This window comes from Mixophyes fleayi, chromosome 9, assembly GCF_038048845.1.
Source record: "Mixophyes fleayi isolate aMixFle1 chromosome 9, aMixFle1.hap1, whole genome shotgun sequence".
Classification (NCBI taxonomy): domain Eukaryota; kingdom Metazoa; phylum Chordata; class Amphibia; order Anura; family Limnodynastidae; genus Mixophyes; species Mixophyes fleayi.
Genome location: NC_134410.1, coordinates 46,979,700 through 46,998,539, shown reverse-complemented (window position 1 = coordinate 46,998,539; position 18,840 = coordinate 46,979,700). Strand labels below are relative to the sequence as shown.

The window sequence follows — 18,840 nt, the reverse complement described above, 5'->3', positions numbered from 1 at the left end:
AAAACTACATGGTCATTATAAAAATAATAAAAGTATGTATAATAAGTTAAGTAAAGGTAGGTTACTAGATTGGTTTAAAAAAATAACATGAGCAAAAATTGTTCTGAAATAAATAGCATATAATTGTGGTACTGTATGTACAGCTCTGGTTTATCTACATCATAAGGTGCATTGGTAAAGTGTTTAAGTAAAGTCTCATTAATTATTAATATTATTGATAATATTAATGTTAGTATTATTTTTATAGTGTCTACTACTTTTTGCTCTACTCTTTCCTCCATAACTACAGTATTCTGGTGTTTTTGTTGTAACCCCTTACAGTAGATTCATTCTAATTATATGTGATCTTAATGGACCAATAAATGATTTATTTATTTATTTAATGCCTAATCCTACTTTGTTTAAGTCTCTCAGTGGACTTGTGACCCCCCCCCCCCCCCCCCATTTTGGCATTGCAGGTATTCATAAAGAGGCACTACATAATGTCCTCACAAACTGTCTTACCATCTTTGGCTGTACAGCCATGCTGGTGTGTTTCCATACTGTACAATTAGACCAGTAATACACAGAGTTAAGAGTCAAAAGTCCTTCACATTTTCATCATGCCAAATCCTTCCTATAACTCTATACTAACTCTTATTGCCATACCCATATGATATATAAGACCTATAGAAAAGATCTCCTACTGGTATGGAAACGTCTATAATCTATAAATATATTAACCAAACTTGAATTAATCACTGGTATAGGCAAGGTAAACCCCCATGGAAATAAACCAGTAAATGATGTACTGGTCTCAGCACATGCCAGTAGCTGAGGCTGTTTGTTTTCAACTGAGCTGTAGAACATAAGACATCATCCCACCTGTGATATTCACACTGCCTCATATCTGGTGAGCTTCGTGCAGGTGACCAGACACACAGACACGGTCTGTCCCCTTATCTATAATCAGACACATATGGTCCACTGCTCAAGTCAATTGGGTTTACATACAATAGGACTAGACAATTTAGAAAACAAATAACTACCTGAACATACATATTCAATTGTACCAGTGATAAAATAGATGAGTGTCAGGAAATATTTTATACCTTGAGTATTTAAATTGTATCATCAACTGTTACTAAGATGCCCAAAAGCCTTTACAATAATGTAAAGAAATACATTTTGTTCGGTTGATTTAAAAGATAACAAACTGTCCCATAACTTATTTGAAATACACTGCATATATTGATAAAATCAATGTTTTTTTCTATGTTATAAGGAATATTGATATAAATATAAATAATAACTCACAATTATTGTTATTTTCAAGGTCACTATGACTTTCATCAATAAACAAGAAATGAACTCACAGCTTTGCAATGTTCATAGCCGTAATGTTCCACCCACCATAATTTGGGGCAATGAGATTCTACGGCCAGTTTGTGTTGCTTCCTCTACCAGCGTGACTATTCTGCCAACTGACTCAAACAAGACTATCCACAGTGCTACAACTGATAGCCTTGGACGGAACAGCCTCTTAGCTCCCAAAAACTGCCTAGTGGGGAAACCTGTAATGACTCGGACAGTAAATAATCCAGCCCCACTGATACCAGGGAGTCTTCACCCCAGCACAATAATTGTACCAGCTAAATTGCCAGGAATAAGACATGATCTGCGACCAATGCATGCTTCTGTGACACCAACTTTGATGCCAGGATTGACACAGGTGACTGCTGCAGACAAAACATGGTTGATACCCAGTGCAGTCAATGTACCTGCTCAGTCATGCATAAACTGGATTAGAGGAAAGCCAGAAATGAACTTCAATTTGCCAATGGGGAATTTTCCAGCACCCACAGTGATGTCAGGTAGTCTTGGTTCTAGCCAAAGACCAGAAGTTCCATTTCCAGTGATGCCAGGGACTGGGCCCAATGCTTCCAGCATGGGTATAAGATCTAGCTCCAGCAGCACTAACATTGTACACGAACATTTCAAACGCTGGCAAAAATATAATAAACTGGTCAGGAGATATAAACCCAGCTTCCCGGACACAGAGGCCCTGTCCAGCTTCATGATGTGAGTATTATTATTATTATTATTATTATTATTATTATTATCATTTATTTGTTGGGCACCACAAGGTTTCCGCAGCGCCTTACATAGTACAAACAGTAGACCATACAGGGTGAAACATTACAGAACAATAAACACAAGGTACCAATGCTTCAGAAACTCCGGGCAGACATATGGAGTAAATACGGAGCAGAAGAGTCGGTATGGAGACAGGAGGGGAGAGGGGCCCTGCTCATGCGAGCTTACATCCTAAGGGAAGGTGGACAAAAAGGCACGAAAGGGAGGCAGTGATACGAGGGAGAAAAAGGGACAGGGGAGAGGGGGGAGAACTGCAAAGTAGATGAGGGGTTAAGTGGATGGTTGGAAGGCTTTCAGGAACATGTGAGTTTTGAGTGCCCGTTTGAAGGAGCATAGATTGGGTGCGAGTAATATACTAAAGCGCATAAAAATAGGCACAATGTAATGTCTTCTCATGTGAAAGAATATTCATGACATTCACAAATGTATAAATGTTCCCATTCCATAACATACTGTACAAGGTCAATTAACTTAGCAAGCAGCGTTTTATTTTTATGTTTTTTTAGTGCACAGTCACAAATCTAAAGGATTAATAATGGTAAAATAGTGGGGAGGTTATTTTTCCATTACACAGCTGACTTCCTGTCAGTAAGCCCATTGATGGACATTTTAAGGATCCTTTTCTGGGCTGAATTGGTTGATAAAATGACCTAAGTTCTACAAGTGCAACTATTTAACTATAAATATATCTATCAATTTATCAATGCAGATGTGTTGACATGACCCGTTCCATAAAGGATACAGTTGTTTGGTACATTATTTCTCTAAATACTTCTTATATAAATTAATGTCCAAATTTTGACAGGACTGTTCCAACAATCTGACCCATTGGCGTATTAGATAATTGGGTGTGCTTTTGCTGCAATGTTGATATAGTTGCCTGAATCTTAGTGGACATTAGGTAGTGGAGAAATGTGTTTTAGGCATTTTGGGGAATGGTTTATTTTGCTCCTACTTTTGTTTTCAAAATGATAGGAATGCTATACAATGGAGGCATCCATTTTGTAGCATGAGCTAATAATGATGAGAATACAAGCTCTCTATTCCCTGACTTCCAGCTATAAGCTTCATTCTTAAAATTGCTATTTCCACTGAATGAAAGTGAGGGGCGGGGCTTTAACTTGGCCTCAGTTAGATGATGCAACATGACAAGTGACCAGCAAGTCACTTGTCTACCAGATGTAAAGGTAGACATTATAATGATTATAAATAATAATTAGGTTTTATCTATATTTCAGTGTATGGTGAAAGCTGGAGTTTTGTAGCATACATTTTCCATTCCCATTCATATGATGCTTATAACACTACATATGTACATGTATTAATATACATCTATAAATGATGTGAGAATTCACATTATTCATCTATAATTTACATTTAGACCATAGTTGTCTACGCTCCCGGAATCTCCGGGAGACACCCGAATTTCTGGGAATCCTCCCGGACTTCCAGGAGAGCAGGCAAACCTTCCAGTTCCTAGCCGACCATTAGTTTAGTGGTGGGGGGCAGGGTTTGTGATGCAATTTGTGTGCCATCGTGGCCCCACCCCCTGCTGTAATTGGCTAAAACTGTGTAATGCAATTTAGGGGGCGGGGCCAATGACAAGTTTCCGGAGGCCTTCCCCCCCCAAGTTTTCAAGTATGATTTAGATTTTTGACATATATGAACCATATTTTCTTTCTGACATATGAATTTACACCTGGAATTTATGTTATATAATTGATAGTGATTTATATTGGCATTCTATTAATTCATTAATGCATTCTATCAGTCTTAATGAGCTTAATTCAATGAAGGGGATGTTCGTAAAGGGATATGAGGTTGGACTTTGATGTGATGTTTACACATTTGCACAATGCATACCTCAATATTTTTTTCCCTGCAAACCGGGGGGGCACAGTGCACGCTGTAAACAAATTAATCAGAATTAAAGAAGTTCAACTGTCAACTACACACTGAAGAAGCTGCTATTAGGTGGCAGAACCATTATTCATGAGGCTTATCAACTAGAGAAGAGTGAAGTTACAACTAAATTTTACTCAAATTGAATTTCGCATTTTCAACAGGTGTTTCTGGAAAAGACCAAAGTACCAATGATAACATTTTTGAGTTCTGCTTTTCTTTGCCATTTCATGGAAAATTAATTTTACATTGTATTTGCAAAGTAACATTTTGTCAATAACTACGACAAAGACAGTGAATGCATTTTGCTATTTTTCGTATGTTTGGGTTAAGACTATACATGCTAAATTTTATGGACAGAAGTGGAATGAGAGACGTTCCATGAATATCAATTCAATTCAACAGGACCCAGGGACAGCACTGAGCACATTTTATTTTGAGTAGTCAGCAAAAGGCTTGTACCTCTATGGGGAAAGTAGAAATAATAGCATGTCTCTCTTCCCAAAGGGTACCTGCCCCATGCTGAAAAGCTAGGGGCACCTCCTGATCACCTTTGGCTTTGGGTACATCTGTAATGAATGAGATTGGGACCCAATAAATTTCAACGTTGCCATTTCAGTGTTCCAGCATAATAGACAGGAGTCACTAAGACATTTGTCTAATATAGCAAAGTTTTTAAAAAATAAAAAACATCAGCAAAGACCATCAATGAGGCCTACTAGGGTGGGGATGGTCCCGTTATCATTATCAATAGGAATTAAAGTAACATCTGCTTTCTCCAGAGTGACAGGACTGTAATATTGAGTCGGAGGGGATTTTCACAATTGAAACCGATTTGCAGTTGCTGACTCTGGATCAATTTCAAATATAAGTGAGGGACTGCAGGAGATACAAAATATGTTGAACTTGATGGACTGGTGTCTTTTTTCAACCTCATCAACTATGTATGTTACTATGTTATGCTTCAGTGGGTGTAAAATAACTTTGTGGGCTGAATCGATAATCATGGGAATGTCGGATATCAATACACTAAAATCTAATGACATTGAGACATGAGACATAATTACTAGTTAATCTTATGCCAATTCACATTGTACGTGATATTGTTGTTGTTATTGTACATAGTGCCTAACACTGTTCTAACAGCACATGGTTGGAGGGACTACCGTGTTTGTGTAAATAATATTAAACTAAACTACAATCTAATGTTATTATCCACAGACCGGTTCTCCGCTCTCTTTCCCGTTTCCGCCCCAATATGAAAATACAGGAGGGTGTGCACTACACTTTGAACAAATGGCTAAAGACCACTGATGCCGACCGCAAGATCTACTATCAGATAGCTAAGAAGTAAGTTTTTTTCCCCCTAAGTTAGCATAACAACAGGATGGCTACTTTATTATCCTATTTCTGAACTATTTGTATGTTTATTAGATTCATAGAGGAAGAGGAAGCAGAGAACATACAGAGATCTAACCAGCAGATGGTAGAAGCAGACATAACCTATGACATCAATATGGAGACAGAAGGGTCATTGGAAGCAGGCGTAGATGAAGAGACCACTGCCAAGTCTGAAGCTGCAGAACAACTGGACACCTACAAAGAGCACAATGCAAAACCTGCAAGTGATCTACAAACAAATATAAATGCAGAGATAACTGCAATAACTGCAACTGCTGTACACAAGGGCATCTATGAAGAGCAAATTAAAGAGACTGATACTGAAGTGGAAGCAGTCATAAACATAGACATCAATGCAAACTCTGAGAGTCCAGTAGAAGCAGCCATCAAGGAGAAAACCACTGTGCACACTAAAAGACGTGTGCGAGGAGGTATGTGGAAATATAGGTTCCTCTTATCAAGTGTCTATGCTCTGCCCAACAGTGAATTTCTGTAGAAGTGACTCTTCTACATACTATGTACTGTGACTGTAAAGAATTTATTGATGAACTTTCACTCATCTGTTTCTGAACTCTCACCTTTTCCCAGCAGATACCTGGAAATTAAAAAGTAAAAAACATAATGTTTGCAATGGAAGACAGAAGAAATGGCTGAAGAGACATCTCTATAGACACAACCAGAAGACCTCCCTGAGCGACATGGAGACACTAATTTGGCCACATAGTTTAATGCTCCCAAAGAGCGTAGAAGGAAGCCCATCAGCCGACTCACTTGAAACAGAACTTCTACATTACATAGAGACTCTGTGTGATCAGCCAGAGTTTCTGTCACAGGTAAAATACTTGTTACACAGATCACCAATAGTACCAGATCTGTTTTGTGTAGTTTCATATGCTTGATCATCAGTATTTAATTTCTCTTGGTAAAATAAGATACCTAATCTTCTAAAAACATACTAAGTTAATTTACTAACCACATATTATCCAGGAATTTAAGTTTGCAGAAATCTGGTTATTTGGCAGCGGGATGTGTAAGGAGCACGCCCTCCTTCTACTTTGAGAATGGTCCTCGGCTCTGCATTACTGTTTGCCGGATCGCAGTCACTGATGGGAAATCAGATGCTGGAAAAACATAAATATCACTCTGGAAGTCCTGCCTACCATCCTTTCTGGATCCGTAACTATAAGCAACTTTTACAGTGTTTATCTCCTTGAAGAATCGTTCTATCTTAGTAAGATGAGATAGCAGTAAGGAAGCATTAGCTCTTTATTACTCATCTTTTAAATATATTATTCTGTGTTAATATATCTTGTTTTACATGTGAGCAGATCTATGCACTGTTTTTCACACAGTCCATTTGGAAAATGAACTCCCCAATCCCCCAGCTCCTCGTATCAGGAGCACAGTGTTACACCCCTGCAGTCACCACCATCTAGTAGCACCAATCCCTAGGAGAACCTGTATAAGTAGGTGCAATCATAGGTGCATGACATCATAACGGTATTTTCCCTCTAGGGCCGCACCTTTGCACATTCACATATAATCCTTAATGACCATGTCGAAGTAATATTAATATCTACTCACACTAACTATATCCTGATATTTACAAAGTGATTATGAATCTGTTCCTAGGTTGAAGACATCATCCAGCCAGCATTCTTAGAAGCAATTCTGTCCCCAAATATAGATATAGATTTCCAAGCGCTCAATGATGAACTAGAACGAGATGGGAACATGCTACCATTGCAGGTGAGGAAAGGACTCTAAAATGCTTTTAACTTATATCAGTTTATTCCTTAAAGCAGGCTCGAGTAACCCATGGTTCTCCAATAGTTGTAAAACTATAAGTGCCAGCATTCTGGTACATGTAATTCTCTATTACATGTATAATATTTATATATTATAATTACTGTTAATCTTGTTATTTGTGCCTATAAAAATAATCTGTTCTTCATAAAATGCACCTAGATTGAGCAAAAGACATTTTATTGAAAGTACAGACTGATATCTGATCTCCACCTCCCCCCATATGTAAAAATAATGTCATTTTGAGCTATAAAACAGACTCAGCAGCCATCTACTAATAGTGAAATACTCCCTGAAGCTCAATTATATATTTTATTGTATGTTAATGTATCTTGTTTTACATATGAGTAGATTGAAGTGCTGTCTTGTGCCCAGTCCATATTGAGAAAGGAACTCCCCAATCCCCCATCTCCTTGTATCAGATGGAGCACAGTTTTACATCCCTGCATTCACCACCATCTAATAGCACCAATCTCAATGTGATCCTGTATAAACAGTCACAATCATAGGTGCATGACATCATAGCGGTATTTTATCTCTAGGGCCGCACCTTTGCACATTCACAAATAACATTTAATGACTATGTTCAAGTTACATTGATATCAACTTACACCAATTAAGTCCTGACATTTACACAGTGCTTATGAATCTGGCCTTAGTATGAATAAATTCTCCAATTGTCAATCATTAGATTTAGATTTCCAAACCCTCAATCATGAACTGGAACGAGATGAGAACTTGTCACCACTGAATATGAGAAATGGACACTTAAATGCTTTAACTTATAACAGTTTATTCCTTACAGCAGGCTTGGGTAACCCATGGTTCTCTAATTGATGTAGATGTATAGGTGCCAGCATTTTGATGCATGTAATTCTGCATCAGCTGGAGAACCACAGCTTTATTTATGTCTTAACTAGTTATTTCCAAGATTGAGATCATCAACTTTATTCAAATTCAATGATTGTTTTCTACTCTTTGTATATCCTCAGCTCATTGAGACGACAGAACACCAATCTGAAGCCTATGGACTAACTGTGTTGTCAGTAAAGAAACCCCAACAGAAGAATCACCAACAGGACGATAACACGGATTTACAAAGTGCACCCCTTTCCTCAAATCACAAGTACAGAGAACTGAAAGGAAAGAGCAATAGAAGAAAAAAGGAGAACGCTGAAAACAAGAAAAAGACAATAAAGAGGACAGATTCAAGAGAACTAAATGAGCAGTCAGAGGGACTTACATCATCTGTGAAGCCAACAAGGAATTGTCCCTCATCCCCATCATCACATAAATGTATTCTCCCCCAAAGTCCTGGCAGAGGCTCCATCCAATACAGTCGTCATAATTCCAAGTTGCTCAGTTTGTGTGAACATAAATTAGATCCACATTCTTCTAAGTTCACGTCTGTTTCTAATAAGACCAATGGAGAGAATCAACACTTTCAAATGACTTTAAACACCAGCTCTGGTCATCTCAAGAGACCCTGTACAAATTTTGACACACGTGACCTAAAAATGTATGAAGTACCCTCCAATACTGCAGACACAGAGAGACGTTTCTCTAGCATCAAGAAAGAGCTGGTGTCCTACCCACAACCTGAACTATTACTCCAATGCAAAAAACAGAAAATAGACATACCTGGAAATCATTGTCAAAGTTTCCCTTTAGTCCTTGGTCATCCAGATATCACATTTGGGAAAAAAGAGCCTGATTCTATATACATGCATCAAACCAAGAGACAACACCACACACCAACAATGTTAAATTGGATGCAAATAGGAGATGGACATAGCAATATGATGGCACAAACAGCTACAGCACTCCCAGCATTTGGTCAGAAAGAGAGCTCAGCACATACGGCAAGTCCATGGCTAATTGAGGGCCAGATGAGCTACACTAGAGGAACGTCTGTAGGACCTCAGAATACTCTCCCCATATTAATGAATGTGGCTGATGTGATAGTGATTCCTTACATAAAACTAAAGGAGGTGACAAACTGTACTGCTGGCACCAGGAAAACTAAAGAATTTCTAAAGTCTACACAATCCAGAGACTGCACATTCAATAATGATGTAATAGTTATAGATGATGACTGATGGTCATTATAGAAACTACCAATGAACTATAACTAATACATTAGGACTAATATAATATTATTTTATATAAATACCAGTTAAAATTATTACATAAAAAACATTTATAGATTTTTACCACAGCATTGATTGTTGTTCGATTATTTATTTTTTTATTGTACAGAATATGGCAAACTATAAGCTGAACTGATAAAGTAAGTTAGACATTGATTTTCTTAGTGTGTTACAATACAAAAGTTCATCTATTTACCTAGAGCAATCTTTACATTAAAGGAGTACAATAGGCTTGTGAAGTATATGAAATAGGTCACTCTAAAAAAGACATAGGGGTAAATGTATCAAAGTGCGATTTTGCAACTCCAGCGATTTTCTCGGGAGAGTTGAAACTCACCGATGTATGAAGCTGAGTTTTCATACAAAATCGCCAGAGTTCTGCTTCTGTCAAAATCGCTACTTGCAAAATCGCCAGAGATCAAACTCACCACTGTTTGCCACTGCAGCTATACAGCTCTCAAATGTATGAAGCTGCGAGTTAGCAAACTCAGGAGAGTTTGCTTCTAAACACGCCAGAAACACATCACTTTTACACTGCCCTGGCAGTGTTAAAATGTAAAAGAATAGATAAAAGTTCTTGGATTCAAGATTAGTGGTTCCCAGAGATGAAACAGGTTAAATTTGCTCTTCCTGGTGAGATGCGGGTTGCAAAAGTCTGAACCATCTCCTGCAATTGTCCTGCTAATACTTGGGCAATCCCAGGAGCAGTATGTTGAATCTCCATTATAAAACATCCATTTGTTTATTTAGGTCATTGATAATGTCCGATAATTCAACGTAAGAGACAGGAGTGAAGTTCAAACAACTGTGAGTTTATTTAAATATGTTCAAAACAAAGGAACTGATTGTTAATGTCTTAGACCTACTTACCTGGTCCAGCATTGTTACTTCACAGCCATCCATGCCCCTCCTGGCCGCCTATGGCAATCCTGAGTCATTATCTGTAAACAAACACTCCCTGCTGTTCTGCTTCATTGACGTGGCCATCTTGGGTTGCATCATATGATGCATTCTGAGGAACTAGTCTCCAGCAACACAGGTCACATGATTCTGACAGACTGTCAGTGCATAGGGCGTCCTAGTTGAAACAGGAACTGCTGGTTGCACATTGCCAGAACAACTCTCTTTACTCGGTTCCAGTCTGCAGTATCTTCGACCAGCATCAGCAAGTACTCTGTTCCTGACTGCAGTATCTTCTACTGGAATTACCGTCCTCTGTTCCTGATTGCAGTGTCTTTTACTATCATTTTCAAGTTCTCTGTTTCTGACTAAAGTATCTCCTGTAGTACAGTACCAAGTGCCTCTGGTCCTGTCCACAGCATCCCCCTTCTGCATCCATCTTACACACATCTTACACTGTGGGTTCAGTCTCCTGTCGCTTGCTTGTTCATTCCAGCTCTAAGTTCCCTGTAGCAGGTTGTTCAGGTGTGTGCGCCTGTGTTTAGGTCTCAGTCCTGAGTGTCCTGTGACAGATTCCATTCCTGAGTTTTGTATTTCAGGCCACCAGTACCCACAGAAGCCATTCTACTCTTCCGGGTAAGTCCCAGATGAGCAGGAGCATCCTCTAGGCCTCCAGCTTCAACTTCGGGTCTACTAAGTCAGCTAAGCCCATGGGTCCTGATCCGGATCTCCAAAACCCGGCATTCGTGACACTGATGATCATGTACAAAGAGGACATATCTTGCCACTAATTAAAAAGCACAGAACAAAGTCCTAGTAATGGTAATCTCTGACAGCCAGGGACTGGCTGTGCTGCGTTGCAGGGGGGCATCTGGTCCCCAGGCTGGTCCTAGTGGGCTACCTTGGGCTTGGTCACTTTGCCACCTGCATTTTTTTCCTTTAAAATGTCCATAATAGGCTGCTGAGTCAAGTCTTACCACCTGGGCTAAAATTATTTGCCAGTCCTCCCCTGCTGGCAGCTATAATGAATGAATGATCTCCAGAGACACTGACTGGTTATAGTACAGTGTTGGCTAACCTGTGACACACTCCACGTGTTGTGAAACTACAAGTACAACTGAGAGGAAGCCAGAGATGATTGTTCTATATAAACAGTTATATGTTCAAGCTGTGGTACTCAGAAACGACGATGTCACAATGACGTTTTGCCTCGTTTTGGAATCCGAATAGGCGTGAGAGTACTGAGCCGACTCGGCTCGGTACTCGGATTCCGGAAGTTCGGGCGGGTTCGGTTCTCAGGGAACAGAGCCCGCCCATCTCTACCTATATAACACAGTACAATGTGACTGCAGATTTAGAAGACCAAGCCTGCCAGACCTATTATTTCTATTTCAGCATTGAGACTGCCAAGAACTGTGGCACCCCTTCTGTGTCCCTCTGTGAAATTGCGCTGGATCGCCGCGGAGGGCGGTACTTATAGAATCCAAAGCTCGTGAGATCCGAAGACGTAACAATAAAGTTTTGCCTCGTTTTCAATTGCCAGCTCAGTACTCGGATCTGCTAAGTTCGGGTGTGTTCGGCTCTTGGGGAATCGAGCCTGAGCATTTCTTATATATATATATATATATATATATATATATATATATATATATATATATAGTCATGGCCAAACTTTTGAGAATGACACAAATGTTTTTTTATACAAAGTCTGCTGCCTCAGTTTTTATGATGGCAATTTACTTTATCCCAAAACCAACATTTCAACTGCATGTCAGCCCTGTCACAAAAGGACTAGCTGACATCAGGTCAGTGATTCTCTCATTAACACAGATGAGAATGTTGACGAGGACAAGGCTGGAGATCACTCTGTCATGCTGATTGAGTTTGAATAAGAGACTAGAAGCTTTAAAAGGAGGGTGATGCTTGAAATCATTGTTCTTCCTCTGGTAACCATGGTTAGCTGCAAGGAAATACATGCAGTCATCATTGCTTTGCACAAAAAGGGCTTCAGAGGCAAGGATATTGCTGCTAGTAAGATTACACCTAAATCAACCATTTGTCGTCAAGAACTTCAAGGAGAGAGGTTCAATAGTTGTGAACAAGTCTTCAGGACGCCCAAGAACATCCAGCAAGCACTAGGACCATCCCCTAAAGTTGATTCAACTGCGGGATCAGGGCACCACCAGTGTAGAGCTTGCTCAGGAATGGCAGCAGGCAGGTGTGAGTGCATCTGCATTCACAGTGAGGTGAAGACTTTTGGAGAATGGCCTGGTATCAAGAAGGCCAGCAAAGAAGCTACTTCTCTCCAGGAAAAACTTCAGGGACAAACTGATATTATGCAAAGGTACAGGGATTGGACTGCTGAAGACTGGGGTAAAGTCATTTTCTTTGATGAATCCCTTTTCCAGTTTGTTTGGGGCATCTGGAAAGACGCTTGTCTGGAGAAGAAAAGGTGAGCGCTACCATCAGTCCTGTGTCATGCCAACAGCAAAGCATCTTGAGACCATTCATGTGTGGGGTTGCTTCTCAGCTAAGGGAGTGGGCTCACTCTTAAATTTGCCTAAGAACACAGCCATGAATAAAGAATGGTACCAAAACATCCTCCAAGAGCAACTTCCCCCAACCATCCAAGAACAGTTTAGTGACAAACATTTTCTTTTCCAGCATGATGGAGCACCTTGCCATAAGGCAAAATTGATAACTGGCTCGTAAATCAAAACAATCCTCAAGAGGCGGATGGACAAACAAAAACACACACATTCTGACAAACTCCAAGCATTGAAGGCAAGGATTGGCAGCCATCAGTCAGTATGTAGCCCAGAAGTTGATTGACAGCATGCCAGGGCGAATTGCAGAAGTCTTCAAAAAGCAGGGTCAGCACTGCAAATATTGACTCTTTGCATAAATATAATGTAATTGTTAATGAGAGCCTTTGACCCTTATGAAATGCTTGTAATTTTACGTCAGTATACCATAGCAACATCTGACAAAAAGGTCTAAAGCACTGAAGCAACAAACTTTGTGAAAACCAATACTTGTGACATTCTCAAAGCTTTTGGCCATGTATATATATGTATATGTGTTTGTATAGGTACTTGTTAATTGAGTATAAGACAGTAAGCACTAAGGCAAGAGCTAGATTAAGGCTTGTGCCTCCAAACACCAGCTAGTGGCTACTTGTTCCCTGACCTGCAATCAGTGATGTGGGGTAATAGGTTAATATTGATTACTAATAAGGACCTTATTATAGAGAGGAGGAGAGAGAGAGGTAGAGAGGGGGAGGGGGAGAAAGTAATGTGGGAGAAGGGAAAGTGATGCAGGAGGAGGGCAAGAGGGTGGGAGAGTGAGCGGGAGAGGGAGAGAAGGAGGTAAAGGGAGGGAGAGAAAGGGGGAGACTTTGCAGAAAGTACTCTTGATATTTTTCACTTAACCCAATGCCTTTAACCAGTGTAATCATAACACACCTCCTGCAGTCCTTGCTGTGACCTGCCTGTATTAGTCTCCATGTCTATTCTCAGCAGTCATATGATTAAGACCCGCTCCAGACAGTCCTCAGGCTCAGATGTGCTGGCTCTAGTGGCTGCTCGCTCCCTGGGCCCTGACCCTACAATCAGTGATGCGGTGGGGTACTAACTACTTGTCTGCATATATATCTCCATCTTTCAAGGGGTAAAGGGACGGGGAGATAGATGGGCCTACGTAAGTCGCACTAGTGATAGAGCATATCCCGTGTAGTTTAAATTATTAAATTTTATTGGATACGGGGTGCTACCATTCCTTAGAGAGGTAAATGAAAATTTGAAAAAAGAAGGGCTTCATAGGTGCACAAATGCTCTGAATCTTAAAAGGAGTACTATACTCCTTTTAAGATTCAGAGCATTTGTGCACCTATGAAGCCCTTCTTTTTTCAAATTTTCATATATATCTCCATCACCAGGTGTTTCTTTTCTTTACTTTTTATTTGTGCAGTTATGCTGTTAAACACTGAATATTGTATTTTCATATTCAGTTCAGTTATACTGAATATTTTAGATTTCGAAGAAGATGACCACACACCCAATACACCGGCCTATTTACATTTAGCAATTGCAATTGGATCATTTCAGTGGTTTTATTTATTGCAGCACATCAATAAAATTGCATTAAAAGGAGAAGTAATAATCATGGGAGACTTTAATCTACTTGATGTGAACTGGGAGGGGTCTTTCGAAGTTCCAGCAGAAGAAGGAACATTCTGAATTCCTTGCAAATGGTGAGGAAGCCCACTCACAAAGACGCAATATTAGACGTAATTATTACAAATGCTGACAGAATATCTGATATAAATGTGGGTGAGAACTTAGAATCCAGTGATCATCAAGCAGTATGGCTTAGTATAAAAACAGAGACCGACTAATACCACCAGCTTCATACCACCCAATAGGAGCTGTTACATCTATTATTCATTGTCCGCATGCTTATTGGCTTCTAAACACCAACTGACATTACCAACAAGCCAGCAAACATCTGCACATGCGCACCCTCCTACACTGCACATCCATTACAGGCTACGAGCGAAATGATCTTCCTTATCTCTACTGTCTGTCTAGCAATTACAAGTTTGACATTTTTAATAAATGTTACTCCTGCTCCTGTTAATCTCTCTCTATAATCACATTATTATTACTATTATTATTATTATTATTAGTAGTAGTATTATTATTATTAGCTACATTTCAAAGCCAGGTTTGAAAAAGAGCTTCTAGCTACTGTACATGAGTAGTTGTATGTGGAAAGTAATAGCCCCATTCCTACTTGTTACATAACACAATAATTTTTCTTTGTGCATTATGGACTATGTTATGTGATTTTGGTTAGTTTTACTCTGCTACTTTATGACTTTCTTTGTAAAGCTCTGTGTAATATGTAGGTGGTATATAAATAACGGTTAAAACGCAATAATACATTACATAATACCAACACTGCTAAAACATAAAAAGCAGTGCATTTTAATTTAGTTCTTTATCACCATTTCTCGCCTATGAACAGATGGGTAGACAAGCATAGAGGCTTTATTTAAACAATGTACGTCTGCTACAGGTAAACATTATTTACAGATCTCTGCAAAATTCTGGATTGTATTACTTTCCCCCCAAATAGCTCTGGCTTAACTTGTAGAGGCACTCGTGCAGAAATTATGTGGTAATCACTCGAAGTGGCTGAACATAAAACAGTAGCTGTGAGAATCCTGTACACTGTCACATAGATGTCTGGAGATCCCTAAATGTAATCAGTAGGGTAAGCTAGATACAAAAGCACTAGACACACGATGAATAGTGTTCAAGTGATAGTAATTGGCCTTAACTGCTCATAACATTTCCGAAATTAGCTCAGGGGCTCTGGTACCTCCTGACACTTTGCAGGGATTTAATAATCTCTTAAAGTGGAACCAAACCTAAAACATTGAACAATTATTTAGAAAATGTATGAAATAGTGTCCATAGACACGGCAAATCGGTCAAATTAGGTTGTTGTAAACCGAAGTGGCCACAATTTGCATCATGCGCTTGGACTAAAAAGACTGCTGATCCTGATCAAAATCAGAGGGTAAATTTATCAAGCTGCGGGTTTGAAAAAAGTAGAGATGTTGCCTATAGCAACCAATTAGATTCTTGCTATCATTTATCTAGTACATTCTACAAAATGACAGCTAGAATCTGATTGGTTGCTGTAGGCAACATCTCCACTTTTTCAAACCCGCAGTTTGATAAATTTACCAACTGATGTCACAAGTTGGTTGGAACAACTGCAAAATACATTCCAATAATAACTGCGTATGACCATGTGTGCTGTTATCTACAAAGCTGCATTGTCCCTATAGGTAAATATTGACATTAATAAATGCTTAGCTCTGAGTTTCTTGGTTTTTATGTGTGATAAGTAAACAGGTAAAGAAGGGAAAATCTAGGCACATATGAAATATGCATGCATGGCTTTTAGAAGTGCACCTGCCCATTTTGACAACTTAAATTCCCATGCACTGCTGCCATCGGAGACTATTCTCCCACCATTGCTATTCATATAGTAAAAGAAGAAGGAAATACATGGGGACAACTTATTGTTAGGGTTTCTGGTTTTCAGTGTTGAACTTTTTGTGGAATTGAGTGTCAAGTTAATATTGATTATTATTTTTGGGGCGTGGGCGGTTCATGCAAAAATTGGGTCCTTTATCAGTGAAATAATTATACTGTAAAAAATGAAATATGATTGTTCCATATGATTTGATGTTTATTTTAAACAAGCCAGGGAACAGAGGAAAAAGTCACCTTGGGAGATAGAAGAGAGTGTGTCAAGGAAAACAGGATATGGTGCCAGAGGAGTGTGTACCAGGGAAGAGAGAGGGTGCCAGGGAAGAGAGAGCAGAGGGTGCCAGGGAAGAGAGAGCAGAGGGTGCCAGGGAAGAGGATACCAGGAAAGAGGATATATTGCTGAGGGACTAGGTGTCAGGAGACAGGGTACAATAATTGTCCAACTAGTCTCTATTTACCATGAATGGAGGGAATACAGCCACTGCAGGGGCAGCAGCTGCTCTGGGCTCCAGAGGAGAGATGGAATGCTGGTACACTATCCCAATGCCCCCATTCACTCTGTTCTTCTTAACACGTTTTTAGTGAAGTCCTTTTTGGAAAATGCTCAGGAAAGCAAAGCAAGGTCTGTTATTGTCGTGTTCTGTCCCAAATTTTGCCCAGAGATGACATATCACATCCCTGTCTACCATAGTCATATTACACCTTTGATATATTTTTTTTTATTTCCTTCTCAGTTTCCCTCTTGACCTCCCAGTCTCTCTTGTCCATGTCTTCTCCATGCTGGATCTGCTTCTCACTCTCCCTGTGCAAGTGGATGCTTCACCACACTGCTCCCGCTTCCTATAAATACAACAGCGTTGGCGTGGAGGCAGCATAAGGAAGTTCTTGTGCTGGTCTGCTACTCGTACAGGCTCATTAAGCTTCATTGATTAATCAGATTTTAGAGTTTTTGGGTTTTAGCCGACCATGCCAAGAAAGCCCTGATTGGGTTTTTGTTTCTTTTTCTATGAACACCAAATATCTCTACTAGTGCCCCCATGCTCCATCATTGACTGAATGAAGAGCACACTGTGGATTGAAAGAGTGAGAAGAGCAGGTGCTCTACCTCCTTTGTCAGTCACCAGCACACTAATTTTATAGTCACTGCAGGGAAAAAACATGTTGATTACTCTGTGTATCATTGTGAACTTCTTTTTGCAGTGATGCTATGTGGAGAATAGGAATGGCGGCATTGAGGTATCTGTGGATGGGAAGGAGAGAACTTCGAGCCTGATTCATTAAGGATCTTAACTTAAGAAACTTCTTATTTCAGTCTCCTGGACAAAACCATGTTACAATGCAAGGGGTGCAAATTAGTATTCTGTTTTGCACATAAGTTAAATACTGACTGTTTTTTCATGTAGCACACAAATACTTGATAGCTTATTTGTACACTGAAATTTAAAGTTGATATTCGTGTGCTACATGAAAAAACTGTCAGTATTTAACTTATGTGCAAAACAGAACACTAATTTGCACCCCTTACATTGTAACATGGTTTTGTCCAGGAGACTGAAATAATAAGTTTCTTAAGTTAAGATCCTTAATGAATCAGGCCCCTCATTCCTGCTGCCCCATACTATTCTGCTGCCTGAGACAAGATCTCTCCCGCATGCTGCTTTTTTTTATTGAAAATGTAACCAGTACCTGCTTTTACCACAGTAAAATTCCCCTAGGAACAGGATATTACAGGTTTGTATATGTTCCTAGGGCTATAAAAAGCAAATATATGATATTACAGAGCATTAAACAGTGTGAGGAAATAATGTACTCCAGATGTTAACACATGGTAAAGAATTAATAAAACTCAAAGGTGACTCGCATACCTACAAGATACACTGGGTAGAATGGTAACTCTTATAGTACCTTAGCTTTTCTAATAAATCCTGCAGTGATGATATAATTAAGTAACAATTATGACACAAGCGGATATTAATTATGAGCATATAATTTAATCATCTCATTATAATAAATTCATAATTAACAGTTTATTCATGTCATGCTGTAACTTGAGTAATGTACTGTAACATGAAGATATATATAATGGCTCATAGTTTTCGAGAACAAAATGAACAGGATCAGACAACAGTTCTGATCGTAGATCTTGTCCAGTCGCACCCAGATCACAATGAGAAGGGTTAATAGTCTAGGAATTGATGTAGGATGTACCAGGACGGGTAGTTCTAGCAGAAATATACTAGAAGACTAATTCTGCATATTCCTGGAAATGTAAAAGGCGTCTAGTGTGTCAGAATTCTGCACGGTGCTGAAAACAAATTACAGTTCTGGTATGTGTTCTCCATCTTAAATATTAGAGAAATGTCTTGTGGTTACACTCTGGCGCTATCTAATTATTTCAAGATTTACAATGGTTCTGAATCCCAGCTACATTATTGATTTCTGACACTTTTTTTTTTACTTGCAGAACAGCCATTTTC

At 39.3% G+C, this 18,840-nt stretch overlaps 2 protein-coding genes across 2 annotated transcripts; both read left to right on the top strand.

The window, feature by feature from the left end:
• Nucleotides 1-1,766: 1,766 nt before the first annotated feature.
• On the top strand, nucleotides 1,767-6,404 carry LOC142101580 (uncharacterized). The gene is made up of 4 exons (XM_075186010.1): nucleotides 1,767-2,061; nucleotides 5,260-5,388; nucleotides 5,473-5,870; nucleotides 6,028-6,404. Exons 1-4 carry the CDS (start codon nucleotides 1,802-1,804, stop codon nucleotides 6,336-6,338), a joined length of 1,098 nt encoding a protein of 365 aa, XP_075042111.1. The 5' UTR covers nucleotides 1,767-1,801; the 3' UTR covers nucleotides 6,339-6,404.
• Nucleotides 6,405-6,506: 102 nt separating this feature from the next.
• Nucleotides 6,507-9,437, top strand: LOC142101579 (uncharacterized). Its single transcript, XM_075186009.1, has 2 exons — nucleotides 6,507-7,188; nucleotides 8,238-9,437. Exons 1-2 carry the CDS (start codon nucleotides 7,174-7,176, stop codon nucleotides 9,342-9,344), a joined length of 1,122 nt encoding a protein of 373 aa, XP_075042110.1. The 5' UTR covers nucleotides 6,507-7,173; the 3' UTR covers nucleotides 9,345-9,437.
• Nucleotides 9,438-18,840: the final 9,403 nt, after the last annotated feature.